This window comes from Danio rerio, chromosome 12, assembly GCF_049306965.1.
Source record: "Danio rerio strain Tuebingen ecotype United States chromosome 12, GRCz12tu, whole genome shotgun sequence".
NCBI classification, from domain to species: domain Eukaryota; kingdom Metazoa; phylum Chordata; class Actinopteri; order Cypriniformes; family Danionidae; genus Danio; species Danio rerio.
This window is the reverse complement of record NC_133187.1, coordinates 46,378,370-46,401,726: the sequence shown is the minus strand read 5'-3', so window position 1 is coordinate 46,401,726 and position 23,357 is coordinate 46,378,370. Positions and strand designations below refer to the sequence as shown.

The window sequence follows — 23,357 nt, the reverse complement described above, 5'->3', positions numbered from 1 at the left end:
AGACTTAAATTATAAATGGTTTTATCATCGAAAGTTAAATGTATTTTAAAATTATTTAAAAATAAAACCAAAAGCAAAACTCTTTCCTGATTTGCATTTGACAGCTGATGTGTAAATCTTATAGATGAGGTGTGTCAAATGACGCCTGCAGAGTTTTATTCTTTTCATAACTGCATACTTTTAACCACAGATCTGCAACAGTGGCATAGCTGCAGGCATGCTGGCGGTAATTAAATTGTCAAACCCTACATTTTTTTAAATGTGTTTTAAATAATGTTTGTTAGAAAAAATTATAATTTATTAAACATTTATAAACAAATCTGCAACCACTCAGACTTTTAAGTCTGTTCTGTAATGCTAATGCTATTACTGAAAAAAAAATGATGTCCGCAAAATTTTTGCAAACATTTTAAATGTGTTGAAATTAAACAAAGAAATTAGTTTAGTAATGTTCAACTTAATTTGCATGTTGAATAAATTGTTTACTGCCACTTAACTTAAAAATTGTAAATCCAAGCAATCATCTTTGAGTCATTTTATTTCAGTGTATCCTGCTTAATAAATAAACTGACAACACCTCTGGTGCGCCCAGTTTTTTTCTTTTCTGGTTCCTCTAGTGCTGGGACACTTTAAAAACCTGTGAAACTTCCTGATCACTCAGATTAACTTGAAGAGCAGCTCAGAAGACACTGACAGAGGTAAGAAAATCTCTATTTATTGATAAAAGTAATGGTAAATCTTATTATTTATTGGTAAAGTTTATTCTCACATTAGGCAAGGCAAGTTTGTTTATTTATATAGCACATTCCTAACAGTGGCAATTCAAAGTCCTTCACATAAACAGGAATTTATGCAATTTACCCCTGTAAAGTGGATTGAAATATTAAAATAAAGTCTTTATTGCAGGGCTACAAATTATAATATAATATCATACAGCCTTTATACAATTTAAAGTGGATTATTCCGCCAATTGTAAACTATATATGATATAAAAAAAAAAAATAAAAAAAATAAAAAAAAAATATATATATATATATATATATTTTTTTTTTTATATATATATTTTTCATTTAATTATTTAGAAGTTTTTTTACAGTGATGCAAAGCAGAATTTTCAGCACATCTATTGATTTTAAATCTGAGTTTTTTTTTGTCAATTGTTTATTTTTATTATCAATGTTTTATTTCTGTGCTTTGACAATCCATGACGCATTTTATAGCATTAAATCATGAATGAAAAAAAAAAAATAATAGTAATAATAACATATGTATGTGTGTATATATTATATATATATATCTCAGAGGTCGCGTTAGGTTTTCTCATTGTCCGTCATTTTGACGGAGAGGGTTGTAAAAATTCCGTCATAACCTATTATTGACCGTAATTTCATTTGCATATTTTTTTATCGTTTATTTAATTATATTTTAATAATGAACTTGCATGACAAGCATATAGGCGAAATTATTAATTTATTTATTTGACAAACAAACAAAAACTCCTATCTGCCTTAATTCATATCTTCCTCCTGCGTCGACCTGAACTGGGTGCTTGCCTGTGCGTAATCAAACGCATCAAGAGAAACTGATGCAGAGGCAATTATCATTAAATTCTGTGTCTTTGCCTTGGAAAGTCGACTTCTCGTGACAGTTTTAGTTTGTTTCTGGCGGCTGAAGCCGCGTTCTGCTGCCACACTGGAGACCGGAATTACTAAAATCCATTTTAGGGACAAAATTATTAGCCCCTTAAAGCCAATTTTTTGCCTGACTGTCTTCAGAACAAACCATACAACAACACACACTATACAGTCACTTGCCTAATTACCCTAACCTGTCTAGTTAACCTAATTAACCTAGTTAAGCCTTTAAATGTCACTTTAAGCTGTATAGAAGTGTCTTGAAGAATATCTAATCAAATATTATTTACAGTCATTATGGCAAAGATAAAATAAATCAGTTATTAGAGATGAATTATTAAAACTATTATGTTTAGAAATGTGTTGAAAAAATCAGCTTTCTGTTAAACAGAAATTTGGGGAAAAAATAAACTGGGGGCGAATAATCCTGACTACAACTGTAAAAAGTTTGGGGTCAGTACGATGTTAAAATGTTTTAAAATCCTGCCCACACTGTAAAATGTATTATTTAGTATCAATTTCCAAAAGAGTTTTTTTTTTTTCTCTCAACTTTAGACATATTAGGTCAGTGCAACTGATGTTTTCAAAAGTTAAGTACATGTTGTGCCAATGGTGTAGAGGTTAATGCATCAACACATGGCACTCCAGTGTTCACGGCGACTCAAGTTTGATTCCCACCTCGAGGTCCTATGCTGATCCTTCCCTTCTGTCCTCTCCCCACACTTTCCTGTCTTTGCACTCTACTGTCCTGTTTATTAAAGGAGAAAATAATAATGTTGAGTACATAAGAAAAACCAAAATAAAATAAGGATTATTTATTTTTTTATTTACTTTTGCTCTCTCAACTTCAGTCATTCCAGTTCTGCAGACAAAAAATAATCAGTTTACCTCTCCAGAAAACAAATAAACTAATAAATAATCATATGTTAACCCAACTAAATGTTTTTTTTTTTTTGGTATTGCTGACAAATAATTTTAGGTCAGTGTAGCTGATGTTTTCAAAAGTTGAGTGAACAAGAAAAATCAAAAGGAAATAAGGAATATGTTGTTTCTTTTTTATTCGTTGTTGTTGTTGTTGTTGTTGTTGTTGTTGTTGTTGTTGTTGTTGTTGTTGTAGTTGTTGTTGTTGGAATGATTTAAAAAAAAAAATACAGAGCACCAAAGGCTGCATTTGATTAATCAAAAGTACTGTACAAATTGTAAAATAGTGAAATGTTATTGCACTATAAAATAAATGTTCAAAAGTAGTTCATAGTTTAATTTTATAATTTATTCCAGTGATTTTAAAGATGAATTTTCAGCTTCGTTACTCCAGTCTTCAGAATCACTTGATCCCTCAGAAATCCCTATATTAAAAATTATTATTGTTATTAATAATATTATTAATTACATTTTTTATTTATTTATTTATTTATTTATTTGTTTTTTTTTTGTTTATTTATTTATTTTTAATTAATATTATTAGTAATAGATGCAATAATGACTGATGTAATAATTTCATTTGAAACTACATACAATAAGAAAACAGTTATTTATTTTTTATTTTAATGTTTAACAATTTAACATATTTTGTTTACCTTTAATAAATGCTGCCTTGATGAAGAAAATACTACCTTAAAAAAACTGACCCCAAACTTTTGACCGGTAGTTTATACATTTCATAATGCATACATTTGTCACAAGTGCTATATTTTACAACCTGATTTTTGTTAACTTTTATTGAATTGTGAATACTTCAACAAAAACATTTCTAGTGATTTCAGCAAACAAACCTATTTTCTTCTGGAAACACAAACAATTTATGTTTGATACCTGCAACACACACCAATAGTTGGGACTTTAATCATCTAAAAACTGATAATACAAACCTGCAAAATTTCACAAGCTAAATATTTCACTTAATATAAAACTTCAGCTCAACAGTCAGTGGTCATCATTATCCGTGTGATCATCAGAGATTGGCTTGAGACATCTTTAAATGTATTAAAGACTAGAGTAGTGTTGTTTTTAAAAACTGCTATAACGCATAATGCTCTCTGATTACAGAAGGACTTTCATATTCTGGTTTTATCTCTGACTTCATCATGAGGCTGTTACTGCTGCTGTTCGTATCAGTCCTGGTGCTCAGTAAGGTTTTGTTCCAATTTGATTTTGGAGTTAATATGGCAAAGACCATGAAAGTTACTTTTCTGAATTTTGTTTTTCTTCACCTCATAATCTCACAGGCTCCTCATCAATCACAGCCAATGCACAATTCGCATTTGAGACACCTGCAGCGACAACAGCACCTGCCACGACAACAACATCTGAGGCGACAACAACACCTGTAGTGACCCAAACATCGGAAGTGATAACAACAACACCTGAGACGACAACAACACTCGAGACGACAACAATACTTGAGACGACAACAACACTTGAGACGACAACAACACCTGAGACAACAATAACAACCGAGATGACAACAACACCTGATACGGCAACAACAACTGAAATGACAACAACACCTGATACAACAACAACAACAACAACTGAAACGACAACACCTGATACGACAACAACACCTGATACAGCAACAACAACTGAAATGACAACAACACCTGATACAACAACAACAACTGAGACTACAACAACACCTGATACAGCAACAACTGAGACGACAACAACACCTGATACGGCAACAACAACTGAAAGGACAACAACACCTGATACAACCACAACAACTGAAACGACAACACCTGATATGGCAACAACAACTGAGACAACAACACCTGATACAGCAACAACTGAGACGACAACAACACCTGATACAGCAACAACTGAGATGACAACAACACCTGATACGGCAACAACACCTGATACAACAACAACAACAACTGAAACGACAACACCTGATACGGCAACAACAACTGAGACAACAACACCTGATACAGCAACAACTGAGATGACAACAACACCTGATACAGCAACAACTGAGATGACAACAACACCTGATACAGCAACAACAACTGAAATGACAACAACACCTGATACGGCAACAACAACTGAAATGGCAACAACAACTGAGATGACAACAACACCTGATACGACAACAACAACTGAAACGACAACAACAGCTGAGACTACAACAACACCTGATACAGCAACAACTGAGACGACAACAACACCTGATACAGCAACAACTGAGACAACAACACCTGATACAGCAACAACTGAGACGACAACAACATCTGATACAGCAACAACAACTGAAATGACAACAACACCTGATACGGCAACAACAACTGAGACGGCAACAACAACTGAGATGACAACAACACCTGATACGACAACAACAACTGAAACGACAACAACAGCTGAGACTACAACAACACCTGATACAGCAACAACTGAAACGACAACACCTGATACAGCAACAACTGAAACGACAACACCACCTGATACAGCAACAACAACTGAGACGACAACAACACCTGATACGGCAACAACAACTGAAACAACAACAACACCTGATACAGCAACAACTGAGACGACAACAACACCTGAAACGGCAACAACAACTGAGTCGACAACAACACCTGATACTGCAATAACAACTGAAACGACAACAACACCTGATACAGCAACAACAACTGAGATGACAACAATACCTGAAACGGCAACAACAACTGAAACAACAACAACACCTGATACAGCAATTACAACTGAAACGACAACACCTAATACGGCAATAACAACTGAAACGACAACAACACCTGATCCGGCAACAACAACTCAGACGACAACAACACCTGATACAGCAACAACAACTGAGTCGACAACAACACCTGATACAGCAACAACAACTGAGTCGACAACAACACCTGATACATTAATTACAACTGAAACAACAACAACAACAACACCTGATACAGCAATAACAACTGAGATGACAACATCACCTGAAACATTAACATCTGCAGTGACAACAACAACAGCATTTCAATCGATAACAACACTTGCACCAACCACAAGAACTGTGACGACTGCAAGAACTGCAACAACCGCATCAACAACATTTAAAGGTAATTGAAGACCTTTGAATTAAAACCAGATGTGTGGTGTGAATCTAGTAATCATAAACAAGTAGGTCCAAAACATATGACGACTGGCACTCCCTCTATGCCCTTCAGTCTCTGACTTGCAGTAGATATCACAGCAAACCATGACTGTTGGTCAAATGCTCTTCTACAAATAATAAATATCTAATGAGAATGAAAGAAAAAAGTGAATAAGGCAAGGCAAGCTTAATTATATAGCAGATTTTAGACACAATGGCAATTCAAAGTGCTTTACATAAACAAGAATAAAAGAAACAACAAAATGCAATTTTTTAAAAGAATTTAAAATGATCAAAATTGATTAAAATGCGTTAAAACAGGTTATAAAAGAATGAAAAAGTAATAGTGCGATCTGTCAGACTTAGCACAGTGCTCATTCAGTAAAGGCACAGCTAAACAGATGTGCTTTCAGTCTTGATTTGAATGTACCTAATGTTGGAGCACATCTGATCATTTCTGGAAGCTGATTCCAGATTCTGTTAGTAGCTGAAAGCCGATTCACCCTGCTTTGACTGTTAAACTCTTGTAACTTCTAATGGGGTACATGCCAAAGCATGCTAATAGGACTTTTAATTTTCCAATAACCTGGGTCAATCGCTTCCGGTGAACTGTTTACCTTTGCAAAAATAGCGCGTTTAAGGTCTGTTTTCTTTAAAAATCAGCGATTTCCACTGGCTGGGCGATATCCGGTATAAAGTGGGTCTCAGATTGTACAAGAACCACTGCATTAAATTACATTTCCCCCGCCATGTCTTTATAATATGAGCATTTATTTTACCCCAGTATATTCAATGGAGCTTCTGGGCTAGCCCACCGATTCTGACGGGCGCGTGCGAGTAAATGGTATTTTGTCTCGTTATACGCTTGAACAACTAAATAAATGCCAAAGTCTGTTTAACTGATTGTATTGTAACTACATTACAACATCGATGCTGTAAAAAGAATTGTTTAAATTGTAAAAAAATAACAATAACAGGTAACTGGAATTTCATCAGCATGGGAACAGCACTAGCTCTGCATATACCCTATTGACTTGACCCTAAAGATCTGAGTGATCTGTTGTTTGTGTTCAGTGAGCATATCTTTAATGCATTGAGGTCCTAGACCATTTAGTGATTTATAGACAAGTTATAATACTTCAAAATCTATTCTGAATGTAACTGAGAGCCAGTGTAAAGACCTGAGGATAGGTGTAATGTGCTCTGATGTCCTGGTTCTGGTCAGAATCCTGGCAGCAGCTTTCTGGATGAGCAGCAACTGTCTGACTCTTTCAGGTCAGAGAGGAGGCGATTACAGTAATCCACCCTGCTGCTGATAAAAGCATTGACAAGTTCCTCCCTAGAAACAAAGCATCTAATTCTTGCAATTGTTTTGAGATGATAGTATGCTGATTTACTTACTGCTTTGACATGACTACTGAAGCTCATATCTGACTCCAGAATTATACTACTATTAGGGAATTTAAAACATTTTTATTTTGTACCTAGAGCAAGGATGGACAAGCTTGATCCTCGAGGGCAGGTGTTCCTGCAGAGTTTTGTTCCAACACTAGTCAAACACACCTGAACAAACTAATTAGTGTCTTTAAGATCACTTGAACTCTATACGGAGGTCTGTTTGAATAGGGTTAGAGCTAAACTGTGCAGGACACCGGCCCTCCAGGACCGAGATTGCCCACCCCTGACCTAGAGTCATTAGATTATCCCACGTACAGTATCAAGATTATATTGACATTTCTCGCAATTTAAAGTTGTCAGTGATGTTTCCAACACAAAATTTTAAAATGACAAGATCACTGGTTCGAGTCTCAGCTGGGCCATTTCTTCGGTGGCTGAGAGAGCTTAACGTGCTGCAATTTAGGAAAACATATTTATTACAAAAACACCAGCAAATTTAGAAAAGATCTTCATCCGTTTGACAGTGCAAATGCTATAAAAAACACATTGCATTTCTCAAAACGCAAACAATTTACTAAAACGCATGCACTTTCTCACAACACTTGCAAAAACAACGAAACACAACGAAAATTTTTCAAGGGGACCCAAAAACGTGACGGAGACGTGACTGTTATTGAAGTTGTGGGTGATCTTTAAAATGTGAGATTTTGTTTATTTATTTTAACATCCTGATTCTCTTGTTTTTTGTATTTTATTAGCCTAAATAACCATAACCTAAATAGCTGAGTCCGTCATGTTTTAGGGTCCCCATGAAACGTTTCCATTGTGTTCTGTGCTGTTTGAAAGTGTTGTGAAAAAATGTGTGCATTTTGAAAATATATTTAAATTGTGAGGATATGCAGAACGCATGTGCTGTCAAACGGATGAAGATCTTTTCTCAATTTGCGGGTGTTTTTTGTAATTGCTAGTGTTTTGAGAGGGGTCTGGATGCAGACCTGGTGCAGTGCAATCTGAGCTGCCTCCAATGCTTTTTAATGTGCTCACCTAACCCTACCCATCACATTGATATCACTCGCACACACTTTGAGTGCACTGTGTTTGACATTGCATCGCTGAGTGATGCAATCTCAACTTGCATCATAAAGGCTGCATCCAGATACTATTGTGTGTTTTTGAAATTGCAGCACGTTAAGCTCTCTCGGCCACTGTACATTTCTCTGCAGTTTGCATGTTCTCTCTTTGTTCGTGTGGGTTTCATGTGAACACAGTTATGTTAAATAATAACCTTTTGATTGTCATGTGATAATATGCACCTTTTGTTAAGTTGCTTTGAAACAATAATAATTGTGAAAAACCCTATACGGTAACACATTACTTTAATGGTCCAATTGAGTATTAGTCTGCTTAATATGTTGATACTGCTCCTTTAAAAGTACATGTCAATTTACACTAACCCTAACCCCAACCTAACAGTCTACTTATAATCTAATGAGAATTAGGCATGTAAATGCAGTGTATTGCATTTACATGCATGTAAATGTAGCTTAAATTCAACAACTGGACCATCAATATAAAGTGGCACCCACCATACAAGTAAACTTGAATTAAATTAATCTGGGTGCTCTGGTTTCCCCCACAGTCCAAAGACTCGTGGTATAGGCTATTTGGAAGAAACAATAATAATAATAATTGGGCAAAAAAGTGTCTCCCACCACTGGGGGTTCACGAGTTAGTGAATAGACCCAAATGCAAAAGACAATGACCTCTGTAAAGTTACTGTGTGCACTTTACCTTGGTCATTCTTGTTGTAGCTGCTGATGATTTGCTGCACTGTGACCTTTCAGTCGCAATCAACAACAGGCAACAGTCTCTGAGATCGAAATTCTGAGGTGCCCAGCTATCAAATTTTATTCTTTATCAAACGTTAATTTTTTTTGGGACTGAAATGCATAAAAATAGTGAGACTTAAACATAAATATTTCCCGCAGAATTTGAATTTTAATAGCACTGAAGGTAGAATGATTGATGTTTAAGTAAGTTATTGAGAATTTAATGATGTTTGCCTTTGTCTTTTCTAGTACCCACCCCACTGAATGCCACACCAGGTAATTGTGCTGCTATTGATAAATCTATATTCAAGTGAATTAATTGTGTTTGATTGTGTGTTTGTTATGTGTGTTCATTATTTTAGAAAATATATACAGTCAAGCCCAAAATATTTATTTTTTGTCAAATTCTGACCTGAAGTTTTTGTTCAAATAGGTTATTTAGAAAAAAAAAAAAAAATTAACAAAACAATTGGGCTTTGTGTATGATTGAAAATGAGAGAGTGTATGGGTGTTTCCCAACATTGGGGGTTCACAACTTAGTGAATAGACCCAAATGCAAAAGACAATGACCTCTGTAAAGTTACTGTGTGCTCTTTACCTTGGTCATTCTTGTTGTAGCTGCTGGTGATTTGCTGCACTGTGACCTTTCAGTCGCAATCAACAACAGGCAACAGTCTCTGAGATAAAAGTTCTGAGGTGCCCAGCTATCACGATTTATTCTTTATCAAACATTAAGTTTTTTTGGGACTGAAATGCATAAAAATAATGAGACTTAAACATAAATATTTCCCGCCAAATTTGAATTTTAATAGCACTGAAGGTAGAATGAGTGCTGTTTAAGTAAGTTATTGAGAATTTAATGATGTTTGCCTTTGTCTTTTCTAGTACCCACCCCACTGAATGCCACACCAGGTAATTGTGCTGCTATTGATAAATCTATATTCAAGTGAATTAATTGTGTTTGATTGTGTGTTTGTTATGTGTGTTCATTATTTTAGAAAATATGTACAGTCAAGCCCAAAATATTATTATTTTTTGTCAAATTCTGACCTGAAGTTTTTTTTCGAATAGGTTATTTAGAAAAAAAAATTAACAAAACAATTGGGCTTTGTGTATGATTGAAAATGAGAGTGTATGGGTGTTTCCCAACATTGTGGGTTCACGACTCAGTGAATAGACCTAAATGCAAAAGACAATGACCTCTGTAAAGTTACTGTGTGCTCTTTACCTTGGTCATTCTTGTTGTAGCTGCTGATGATTTGCTGCACTGTGATCTTTCAGTCGCAATCAAAAACAGGCAACAGTCTCTGAGATAAAAGTTCTGAGGTGCCCAGCTATCACGATTTATTCTTTATCAAACGTTAAGTTATTTTTGGGACTGAAATGAATAAAAATAACGAGACTTAAACATAAATATTTCCCGCCGAATTTGAATTTTAATAGCACTGAAGGTAGAATGAGTGCTGTTTAAGTAAGTTATTGAGAATTTAATGATGTTTGCCTTTGTCTTTTCTAGTACCCACCCCACTGAATGCCACATCAGGTAATTATGCTGCTATTGATAAATCTACATTCTAGTGAATTAATTGTGTTTGATTGTGTGTTTGTTATGTGTTCATTATTTTAGAAAACATATACATTCAAGCCCAAAATTATTTATTATTTTGGCACATTCTGACCTAAAGTTTTTGTTCAAATAGGTTATTTAGAAAAAAAAAATAAAATAAAATGGGCTTTGTGTATGATTGACTCTCGTGTATGGGTGTTTCCCAACATTGGGGGTTCACGACTTAGTGAATAGACCCAAACACAAAAGACAATGACCTCTGTAAAGTCACTGTGTGCTCTTTACCTTGGTCATTTTTAATGTAGGTGCTGGTGATTTGCTGCCCCGTCACCATTCAGTCGCAATCAACAACAGGCAACAGTCTCTGAGATAAAAGTTCTGGATGTGCCCAGCTATCATGATTAGTTCTTTATCAAACTTAGGTTTTTTTTAGGACTGAAAATCCATAAATTCTAAAAGAGGTTTCAGAGTGGAAACTTTTGAAAATGCCACTGCTGTTGAGTCTTTAGCCCCTTTCACACATACAGACCTTTCTTTCAAAGGTTGTATGTGTGAACAGGTCCTTTTTGAAAATACCGGTAAATTCGTTCTGGCTATTTTCCGGAAAGAGAAGTTGTAACATTACCGGCAATTTGCCGGAATGCTGCGCTGTGTGAATGCAGAAGGAAGATTACCGTAATAAGCGCGTGCACATCTAGAACGTGCTGACGTGAGATGTCTGCTTTAGCCAATCACAACAGTCAGATGCATTTACGTCCGCGCGGTTTGTGAGGATAAAAGCCTTTGAATATTTTTCCAGACACATTTAGCTGCTAGAAGTTAGTCAGATCACGTTTATATGCTCTTCTTAATGCCAACTGTGTAAATAATCATCGATGAGATGCTTATGATAAGCCGTTGTTTGTTTACGTTCGTGTGTCTGTGAAACAGCCTGTGAGCGCCTGCACATGCACATATCATGAACATCTCGACATGCGAAAGTGATCCTGCGAAAGTTGTTCACAATATTGATCATCCACAGAGTTTTTAATTTAGTCAAATGTTTACAAATACAAGCGCAACCGTTTAAAACTCATTTGTGGTGAATGATGTCAGAATTTACCGGTATTTTGGAATGGATGTGTGAATGCTCTTTTCCGGAAAATTTCCGTAACGTCCTCGCCTGTGTGAACAGCGCTTTTTTGAACATACCGGTAAAGTCGTTCTGGAAATTTTCCGGATATTTACCGGTATCACTGTGTGAAAGGGGCTTTTGTTAACACCTGAAAACTAAAGTCTGTAAAAGTGATGACGGCATGCGCATGCGTTTAGGGCAGCATAGATCAAGCCCCGCAAACACAGTACAAAGCATTATAAATTAGTTCATCACGTATTTTATTCCAGAAAAATGTGATTTTTCTTTTTTTTTTAAGTTGTCAACACCCCCAGCTGTTTTAAACTTCTTAATAATTTTCATCATTTCCACATTCAGTGATTTTTAATAGCAACAAACACTTTTTGTTTAAAATTGCAACATTTCTTAACAGCTCCCTGTTACAGGAAACGATGTTTTCTCAGTCTGCGTATTCTGTTTTGTGCAACTCTGATTCTACCTGATGCCATTTGGAATTTTGAATACAATTTCATATGTTTATATACTGTATGAGGATGTGCTGATACCTTTCTATGCAAAGGGAGTTTGTATTTAAAGGCTTTTGTATTTTTTTAATTTATTTATTTTTTTTGTTTTGTTTTGTTTTAGGAACCACCACATTTCTTTCAGGTAAAAAAAAAAAATGTCAGACTTAAATATATATACATTTAGATTTTAGTTTTAATAGCACTGAAGGTTGAATGAATGATGTTTAAGTAGGTTAATGAGTATTTAATGATGTTTGCCTTTAGCTTTTCAAGGGCCCACCACAATGAATACCACATCAGGTAATTATGCTGCAATTGATAAATCTATGTTCAAGTGATTTATTTGTATTTTTATGTGTGTTTGTTATATTAGAAACCACAGCTGTTGCACTGGTTATTATTATACTTGAAAAGATGAAAGAACTAATCTTCTCTCTCTCCATTTTCAATAGAAAATATATACAGTCAAGCCCAAAATGATTTATTATTCTGGCAAATCCTGACTTAAAGATTTTGTTCCAATAAATTATTTAAAAAATAATAACAAAAAGAATTGGGCGTAGTGTATGAATGAGAGAGTGTAAAATCAAATTAAAATCAAATCACTTTTATTGTCACATCATCAGCAGCACGTGTGCTATGATGAATGAAAAGCTTAGGAGCTGGCTCCAGACAGTACAAAATACAACGACAGTGCAAATACAACGACAGTGCAAATACAGACAGTGCAAATACAATGACAGTGCAAATACAATGACAGTGCAAATACAACGACAGTGCAAATACAATGACAGTGCAAAAACAACGACAGTGCAAATACAGACAGTGCAAATACAATGACAGTGCAAATACAATGACAGTGCAAATACAACGACAGTGCAAATACAATGACAGTGCAAATACAACGACAGTGCAAATACAACGACAGTGCAAATACAACGACAGTGCAAATACAGACAGTGCAAATACAACGACAGTGCAAATACAACGACAGTGCAAATACAGACAGTGCAAATACAATGACAGTGCAAATACAATGACAGTGCAAATACAACGACAGTGCAAATACAACGACAGTGCAAATACAACGACAGTGCAAATACAGACAGTGCAAATACAACGACAGTGCAAATACAACGACAGTGCAAATACAACGACAGTGCAAATACAGACAGTGCAAATACAATGACAGTGCAAATACAGACAGTGCAAATACAGACAGTGCAAATACAATGACAGTGCAAATACAACGAAAATGTGAAATTGACAGCGAATACACCCAAACGTAAAAGACAATGACCTCTGTAAAGTTACTGTGTGCTCTTTACATTGGTCGTTCTTGTAACTGCTGGTGATTTGCTGCACCGTGACCATGCAGGTGCAATCAACAACAGGCAACAGTCTCTAAAATTAAAATTCTGAGGTGCCCAGCTATCACAATTTTAGTTTTATATTTATGTCTCAGTATTTATGTCCTTTATCAAACTAAGCTTTTCGGGACTGGGAACGCATAAAAATAGTGAGACTTAAACCTAAATATTTACCCCTGATTATTTATTTTAATAGCACTGATGGAAGAATGAAGGATGTTTAAGTAGGTTAATGAGGATTTAATGATGTTTGCATTTGTTTTTTCTAGTACCCACCACAATGAATTCAACATCAGGTAATTTTGCTGCTATTGATAAATCTATATTCGATTGAATTACTGTAATTGTGTGTGTATTTGAGTTCGTTATTTTAGAAACCACAGCTGTTGCAGTAGTTATGATTATACTTAAACAGATGAAAGAACTGAATCTTCTCTCTCTCCATTTTTAAAAGAAAATATATACAGTCAAGCCCAAAATAATTTATTATTCTAGCAAATTCTGACTTAAAGTTTTTGTTCGAATAGGTTATTTAAAAAAATAATAAAAAAAATTGGGCGTAGTGTATGAATGAGAGAGTGTAAAATCAAATTAAAATCAAATCACTTTTATTGTCACATCATCAGCAGCACGTGTGCTATGATGAGTGAAAAGCTTAGGTGCTGGCTCCAGACAGTACAAAATACAGATGTCTCAGGATTTATGTCCTTTATCAAACTAAGCTTTTTGAGACTGGAAACGCATAAAATAGTGAGACTTAAACCTAAATATTTACCCCTGATTATTTATTTTAATAGCACTGTTATTTTAGCAACCATAGCTTTTGCAGTACTTATGATTAAACTTAAACAGATGAACGAAATTAATCTTCTCCCTCTCCATTTTCAAAAGAAAATATATACAGTCAAGCCCAACATTATTTATTATTCTGGCAAAATCTGACTTAATTTATTTACATTCGAACAAAAACTTTAAGAAAAGTAGATTGTTTCTATAATGATGCATGATGTTTTTAGAATGATGTAATAATGTTTTTTTTATTATTTTCTGGAAAAAAGGCAAGATCATTTCTGGTCCAAAAAAATAAATAAAAATCTTGCTTCTTAAATAAAAGTAACTTTAATTCAGAATTTGCTGGGGTATGAATAAATTCGTTGGGCTTTACTATATACAAGTTTTATTGTTTTTTTCTTTAAATATAATTTAATGGTTAATTTTATTTGTCAATTTTTCTGCAAATATTTTGTTTCATACTGTTATGGCTTATTTAATATACAGAGAATTTAAAGTTCAGAAAATCCACATAGTTTTTACTTATAGGATGGATAATAAAGTTAAGTAAAAAGTTATTTATTTAATCTAGACAATGTGTAAAAATGATTACTCAAACAATCTTTACTCAAACAAAATTCACATGAACCAGCTAGAGGGAGATTTTCCTATAATCATTCTGTATTATAAATAAATTATAAATATATAAATTATAATTTTTTTGTTGTATATATTTTTATATTATATAATTTTAATATTTATAAATTTTATATTATTTAATTATATATATATATATATATATATATATATATATATATATATATATATATATATATATATATATAATGCAAAACAATTAATAAGCAATTAATAATCTTAAAAATGACTGAAGGTGTGAGAAAATTGTTTGCATATAAGTTATGTAACTGATTTTTTTATTTAATTATTATTTTTATTTATTTTTTGACAGCTATTGCACAAAAGCCTTTCAGAGGTACAGTACTGCAATCATTCCTGTTTCTCATTAAAAATCTGATTTAATATTGCCACATTTATGTGATTCAACATTATTTTTAATGTTTGCTTCCCTTTAGTTGTTGGACTTAAAGTGTTATTTAGCACAAATGTGGATCTAACAGATGCAAGCTTCAAACTAATTTTGCAGCAAGTAAGTTGTCTAACACATGCTGTACATACACAAATCACAGTGCCATTAGATTATTTTTTAAATATTTTTTTCCATCTTTTTCAGGTGAAAAACCAGCTGGTCTATTATGGTCTTGGAAGCAACATAGTTCTGACATCAAGAGACCTGCGAAAGATTGTTATCTAACATATTATTAGAGTCTTTCAAAAAAAGAAAAGTGAAAAATTCTCTTAAACATGATCGTTTAATGGTTTAAATCTTTAAACAGGACATGCAACCCAATGCAAATCACCAATATTTACAATTCAATTCGATGAATAATAAATGTGTACTGAACTGTAAATGTAAATCTCACCTCAGGCTCCTGCAAGCCTCTTATCCTCTCTGTCCCCCTGTGAATAAAAACAGATGATTTTAGGTGTTTAAATAGAATATCGAAATATATCTAAATACATATCTATTTAACAGTTTTGGTGTATTTTTTATGGTTGTATGTACATGGATGCATATAAAAACTATAGCTGGTTTCATTATTTAGAATTTTTTCGATAAGGATATTACTGTTAATATTGTCATCGGTGACCTGTCAGTTATGAACAATAGTAATAAAAGTAGGGCAGCACAGTGGCTCAGTGGTTAGCATTGTCGCCTCACAGCAGGAAGGGTGATAGTTCAAGTCCCGGTGGGGTCAGTTAGCATTTCTGTACATAGTTTGTATGTTCTCCTCGCGTTGTTTCCTCCGGGTGCTCCGGTTTCCCCCACAGTGCAAAGATGGGTAAATTAAAATTGTCCATAGTGTATGATTGTGTGAATGAGTGTTTTCCAGTACTGGGTTGCATCTCGAAGGGCATCCACTGTGTCAAACATATGCCGGAATAGTTGGCAGTTTAGGCAAAGCAGTGGCGCAGAAGGTAGTGCTGTCGCCTCACAGCAAGAAGGTTGCTGGGTTGCTGGTTCGAGCCTCGGCTCAGTTGGCATTTATGTGTGGAGTTTGCATGTTCTCCCTGCCTTCGCGTGGGTTTCCTCCTAGGGCTCTGGTTTCCCCCACAGTCCAAAGACATGCGGCACAGGTAAATTGGGTAGGCTAAATTGTTCGTAGTACGTGAGTGTGTGTGGATGTTTCCCAGGGATGGAAGGGCATTCGCTGCGTAAAAACTTGATGGATAAGTTGGTGGTTCATTCCGCTGTGGCGACCCCAGATTAAATAAGGGACTAAGCCGACAAGAAAATGAATGAATTATTATCCCCTTAAAGCTTTATTTTTATCTACAGAACAATCCATCATTATACATTGTTAGCCTAAATAATCTAGTTAAGCCTTTAAATGTCACTTTAAGCTGTATAGATGTGTCTTAAAATGTCTAGTAAATTGTAAAAGTCCATCTATTAGCCCAATGACGAAACTACCAGCATGGTCGAAGGTTTAATGCATGTAAGCTATTTTTAGTACTTCTGAAAAGAATTTTATTATTTATTAGAATTTATTTATATTATTTTTTTTTAGCTCCGAATTCAATCTGACTCCAATTTAAATGATCCTGAAATTTAGATTGTATTTTTAATTGTAAGAACGGATCACATTTATCATTTATGATTTATGATTTTCTGGGGTCTGATATTCTAATTGGTACGTTCATTAGGGAGCAAACACCGCTCAGAGTTTCACGCCCCGGGTTTGCGTGTCTTCTCACGGACAGTATGTCGACACTCTGAAAATAGTCAGAGGATGCAGGATTAACTAATATTCAGATAGGCTAGTTGCATAACGCTCAACTATTCCTAAAAGAATAGATCCTTTAGCCAAGCCCGTGCAACTTGCTACTTTCAGTGACTAAATGATTAAAAGATATACATGTTATCAGCTCAGAACGGCTATGTATAATCAAATGCGCCTATCAATCAAATAACTTAAGCCAGAGCATTAAGGTAGCGCAGACTCCTCGTAATCTACTGGATGCAATGAATTCGGAAAACTCCAGAATTAATCAAAAAGGTTAACATTTATTTTGTCAGGTAAAATTGTATTCTGCCAATTACATAATAAAACCATCAGGAAGCCAATTTAGAGACGAGACTGTAACATTACAACATCCATTACTCAAAGATAAATCAAAGAATTATAGATGCATCCCTGACCAGAGAAGTACATTGCCGCATAAGTCGCAGAGATGCTGCAATGGTGTGTCTTTTTACAAGATCCTTCCGACCCATACCACACCTTTACCTTATATACTCAAGTATAAACAAACAGCCATAAATTCAAGACAAATGAAGTGTCACAGAGACCCCTGCTTACTGAATTTGAGGACTTAACCATCTTTTTAGGAGAGAGCATCTGGCAAAGATCTTATCAAAGTCAAAAAACAAATCAACATATACCAGTGAAATATTACTGTAAAATTAAGACCACTTTATTAATCACACACTTAAAATGATACCAAACCTGAATATAGTGCTGCAAGATACATCATATTAAAACCTTGAACATTTTATGTGAAATGTGCTTTGATCAGAAAGTAACATAAGGGTCAAGAAGGGGGGGCTTGAGGTGAAAGGAGAAGGGTGACTTTCTCGCATTACCCCCTGCTGTGGTGTTGCTCTGTTTTTCCAGTCTGTGTTTGCATTGTCAACAGTGATTTGAATAGAACAGTTGAACAGCTGGTTTCTTCATCACTTCTTAGATTAGGAAAGTCAGTCGAAGTATTGCGTCTTGTCTCATGAAATTCCATAACAGTTCTCAGAGTCTGATATTTTGGAATCTTACGTTATTTGCTGTCATCATGGCAAATATAAAATAAATCAGTTAATGGAGATGAGTTATTAAAACTATTCGGATTAGAAATGTGTTGAAAAAATCTCTTTGTTAAAAAGAAATTGGGGGGGGGATAAACGGGGGTGAATAATTCTGACTTCAACTGTGTTTAAGAATTATTACTGTGTTGTTGTTGTTTTTCAAATGAAACTGTGAAAATAAAATTGTTTAAATGAAACTTTAAGCCGAGTACTAGTATCTTGCAAAATAATTAAGAGTAAAATATTATGTACTCTCATCATAGAAAATACAGGCAAAAGGCAAATACAAGGATGAATTAGTTGTTTTGAAATTAGTTATTAAAACTGTTGTTGAAAAATATGTTGAAGAATGAAAATTAATAGGAGGGTGAATCATTTTATTGTCTGTAGAAAACAATAAACTAATCTAGTAGAACAACAATTTGCAACCCAGGCTCATTCTTAAAATGTAGTCCCGTGGACGTTTCTGGAGACCGCTGTCACCGACTCGGTCCCAGTCATTCCCCTCGCTGGCCAGCAGAGGTCACCATCCCCAGACTTGTAACCATTACATCATCCATTTACACTGATAGCCTGCACACCTGAAGCGCATCCACCTAATCACCCACGCTCACGCTTATAAACAGCACTCTCACACTCACTCATTGGGAAGTCTTGTTCTGCCCCGGCTAACACTATCTGAGCATTTCTCTACACTGCCTACTTTCCCGTTGCTTACCTTGCCTTGTTCTCTGACCTCGTCCTGCCAGCCACCTGCCTTGAACTTTCGCCTGGACTCTGACTTTGATATTCGCCGCCAGCCTCTGACCCATGCCTGAACGTTCTTACTGTGATTACCTGCCGTTGATGCTTCAACGTAATAAGATTGTGTTTGATGCGAGTTCGCACAAGCATTACATCTGTGTGCTTTTGTTTATTAAACTGTTTAATAAATTTACTGCAAATGGATCCCTCTGTGTCAGCCCCTTTGTTACAACCGCAAAATACGTCCCTAAAGGTATGTATGGCTGCATTTTATTTTTTTTAAGCTAACGCTACCGGGCGGTGTGACGCCGTTCCCTTACGCGCTTACAGGCTGACCGCTTACCTCCTTGTGGAGGGCTTTCCCGCCGCAATCAGTTTGTCCAGTCAGCTCATCGTGTGCGTCAGCGGATTTCAGAAGCAGAGAGGAGGAGTTGAACACAGCGACCGGGTTCGAGGCTGGGCGCTTCCAGAAATCAGATAAGACAAAAACAGAATCCAAAAAATAAAGTGAACTAGTTTATAACAAGGTGAGAACGTGGTGATATCCGAAAATGTGGTGAAAAAACCAGACGAGGGCTTTTCTTTTTCAAGACGGCTTTTGTAAATTGTTGCTCGGGATTAGGGAAGCGGGCGGGTGGGTCAATCTGTAAAACTGGTTGGGTTTAGGGAAGCAGGAGGGTGGGTCAGGCGATTGGCCGGTCGCGCAGTCAATCATTCGGTCAGTCAGACAGCGGCCTCTGGTGGGTTGACGCGAGAACAGCACGGGCGCGAACGGTTCTCGCGAGAGACGTTTGAGATACGAAAAAGCGCACACAGCAGCTTCTCGGGGATTCGGGAAAACAAAAGCTGCAAAAATACGTACCTCCCGGGACGTATTTCGCAGTCTTCAGAAACATCTGCTGGACTACATTTTCAGAATGAGACTGGGTTGACAATTTATCATGATGTGAGAAAATATCTGTATTTGCTGATACGGGTCATCAGTTACACAACACAGCAGCACTGAATATCAAATGCAGATTATTTAGATCAGATTTCAATCAGATACACAGATTTAGATGGATAATCTGGATCAGGTTTAGCTATCGGTAAATCAGCCTCTGTTTCTGTCTCTCATCATTCATCCATACGGAAACACATCAACAAACTATTCACAAAACCCTCTCAAGCATCTCAAAGGAAGTTTTGCGAACCCTTTGATGAGGAAATGCTGACTATGAGGATATTTCATGTCATCCTCATTCTGTCAATGCTTGGTGCTTTTAGCTCTTCCTTATTTATAACTGTGAGTAAAACTACACCTTATTCAGAGTTATAAGAATATCACTGAGTCAGATCTGTTCAGTAAATCCACTGATGCCAATCACAGAAATTACATTTGGGATATTTTCTATGGCATAAATAATATAGTATGATTTAATGAGAGGTAGTGCACTAATTTTATGAGTATTTTCATGAAACTTGCGCTATTATAATCGTATTATTTATTTGGAAATATGTGATGGTCATATCACTCACCAGAAAGAGCAAACAGATACAAATAACATCAAATGAATGCAATTTTCTGCTCATTAATCCAGAAAAAAACAAACAAAAAGCGCTCAGGGGTATCTCAAATATTTGGGGTGCTCGATTCATCAAAATAACAACAAAAATTAGTCCAAGGCACTCGAAAAATGTGGGAAATTTAAAAAGCCTTTATTCACATGGCTTAATCTTAAAAACCTACGTGTTTCATCAAGGAACTTCCTTCATTAGGGTAACAGTGATCAAGTGCATCTAGAGTCTCTGGGCCCTATCATACACCCGGCGCAAAGAGCGACGCAATTGTTGTTTGCTAGTTTTAGCTTGGCGCAAGAGACGTTTTGCGCCACGCTGTTTAAATAGCAAATGCATTTGCGCTCATATGTGCGCCCATAGGTATTCTGATCTAAAATTAGAGAGGCGTCTTGAGGCACATTGCTGGCACGTTGCTATTTTGAGAAACTATAATAGATTTTTCAATAGACCAAGACAAAGCTGGTCTATTGTCCAGTTTAGAGCGCATTAGTTGTGCGCCTCGCTTAAACACTGCTGAATAAACACAAGATGTAGAGCAATACGCAACTATCTTTACAAATGAAAAAGAATTTAATTATTAAGGATATATATATATAGGATATAATAAGGATATATATATATATATATATATATATATATATATATATATATATATATAGGATATAAATATAAAGGATTAAAATATTACAAAACCTATTATTTTTTAGCCTAAATAAATATAAAAACCAAACTTTCATGCCTTCATCATCTCGGGGGCTTTTTTAGTTTATTCGTGACAATTTGCTTTTGTATAATGTTATTATTATTAGCAGTATTATTTATTATACCTATATTTATATTTGTTTTATTAAAAACAAGCTTAGATTTGTCCACCTGTCAGGTTTTAGACCATATGGGGCACAGCATGGGGATCTGGATATAACTCAGATTTTTGAACACACTTCGTAATTATTGTTGATTTATTTGTTTGCTGGAATTTAGAAACTGTTTTGAAACAAATGTTTTCACTTAACAAACAAATTTAATTGTTTATAGGTTAATAAATGTCTGTGCGTACAAGAAGTTTCCCTATCGAGTGAAAGTAAATAATGAGGAGGCTCATCTCTCATTCTCGCGCTGCAGATGCTCTGTTTAACTGTTTTCTCGCTAGTGAAGCATTCAGTTTTTCCACTCACAAAGTCCATCATGTAAACAGCAAATGCGCCATGGTGCAATGCAACGGACTCTTAAAGGAAATGGTAGATGAGACTCTGATTGGTTTATTCTCAAAACACACCTCTAACTCATTAAGAAAATAAACTCAACCCTTTTAGACCATGCGCCACAGCGCAAAGCGGATTTTTCCATCCTAATATTAGCAAAAGTGGATACTGACCTGCCCTGAATGTGTTTGCGCCATGAGCTTTGCACTTTGCGCATGGACCGTCAAAATAGAGCACTCTGAGTGCTACAGTCACATGACTCGTTTAAATATCTCAACAAAACTCAAATAAATTGACAAACAAGGTTGACTATCATCATTAATTCGGCATAGATAGAGGGGGATATATGAGCATACACAGACATACACTTGTATATATGAAAAAAAAAATAATAAAAAAAAATATATATATATATATATATATATATATATATATATATATATATATATATATATATATATATATATATATATATATATATATATATATATATATCACCTGATCACTGTTACCCTGATGAAGGCAGTTCCTTGCCGAAATCCGTAGGTTTTTTAAGATTTTGCCATGTGAAAATAAGCTTTTTAAAATGTTCCACATTTTTCGGGTGCCTTGGACTAATTTCTGTTGCAATTTTCTGTTCTTTTTACGTCTGCAATACATTTCCTTTTATATTCAACACATATGAAGAGAACTCATTATCTTAAAGAAGACAACACAGTATCCAAATCTGAATATCAAGCTATTTTATCGTATTTGTGTGTCACCAGAGCAGATCTTTCAAAAACAAATGAATGCAAACAAAGACGATGAACCTGTTCTTCCTCTATTGTTTCATTTGCTAAAATATGGTCATGCAAATAAATACCTGAACATTCAGAACACTTTTAACTACCTGTAAAACCCCTGAGTAATTGCGGCATGACGGATCAGTGGTTAGCAAGAAAGCATACAATCTGAGGAAAGTTAAGTCATCCTTCACTACTGATCAGCTGTGTTGTTGTTAAATAGAGAAAACATTTAGTAGTAACTTTTCATCTAAACCTTGGACCGTATTCATGAAACAAGAGATGATCAAAAAAAATAAAAATAAAATAAGTTGTGAAGCACCTGAGTAATTGCGGCATGACGGATCAGTGGTTAGCAAGAAAGCATACAATCTGAGGAAAGTTAAGTCATCCTTCACTACTGATCAGCTGTATTGTTGTTAAATAGAGAAAACATTTAGTAGTAACTTTTAATCTAAACCTTGGACTGTATTCATGAAACAAGAGATGATCAAAAAAAATAAAAATAAAATAAGTTGTGAAGCACCAAAGGCAGCCCATATTAAAGTTAATTTAAATCTAGTCAGGTTATGGTTATCTACTGTATGATTTTTCAATGTAACTTTTTACAAGAGAAAAATCTAGAAAAATTGTGAAGCTCTACTTGATTATTGTTTATTTATTTGTTTATTTTTTTATTAAATTGGCCAAATTGTAACTGAGAAAAGTTGAATGTGCTGGCCAGATTGTTATTTGCCTAATAAATGAACATAAGCAACAATTTTTAATTTTTAAAACATAATGAATCATATTTTTAAAATCATAAATCATGTAATAAATTAGTATTTTATGGTATGTT

General features: G+C 35.0%; 1 protein-coding gene and 1 long non-coding RNA gene across 3 annotated transcripts in view; one reads left to right on the top strand and one right to left on the bottom strand.

Moving 5' to 3' along the window:
• The window catches only part of LOC137496848 (uncharacterized), a 122,170-nt gene that overhangs the window by 11,894 nt on the left and 86,919 nt on the right, over positions 1-23,357 (bottom strand). Inside the window, exon 3 of one of the 2 annotated variants that reach the window (XR_012388207.1) lies at positions 15,791-15,827. The exons of the other annotated variant lie outside the window; for it this stretch is intronic. This is a non-coding gene — a long non-coding RNA (uncharacterized lncRNA). The remainder of the gene's footprint in view (positions 1-15,790; positions 15,828-23,357) is intronic. 2 annotated transcript variants of the gene reach the window in all.
• Positions 660-18,430, top strand: LOC137496849 (uncharacterized). Its single transcript, XM_073918901.1, has 12 exons — positions 660-698; positions 3,681-3,761; positions 3,860-5,698; positions 9,210-9,236; positions 9,846-9,872; positions 10,477-10,503; positions 12,269-12,289; positions 12,412-12,447; positions 13,787-13,813; positions 15,259-15,282; positions 15,383-15,456; positions 15,541-18,430. The coding sequence occupies exons 2-12, from the start codon at positions 3,719-3,721 to the stop codon at positions 15,619-15,621; spliced, it is 2,226 nt and encodes a 741-aa protein (XP_073775002.1). The 5' UTR covers positions 660-698; positions 3,681-3,718; the 3' UTR covers positions 15,622-18,430.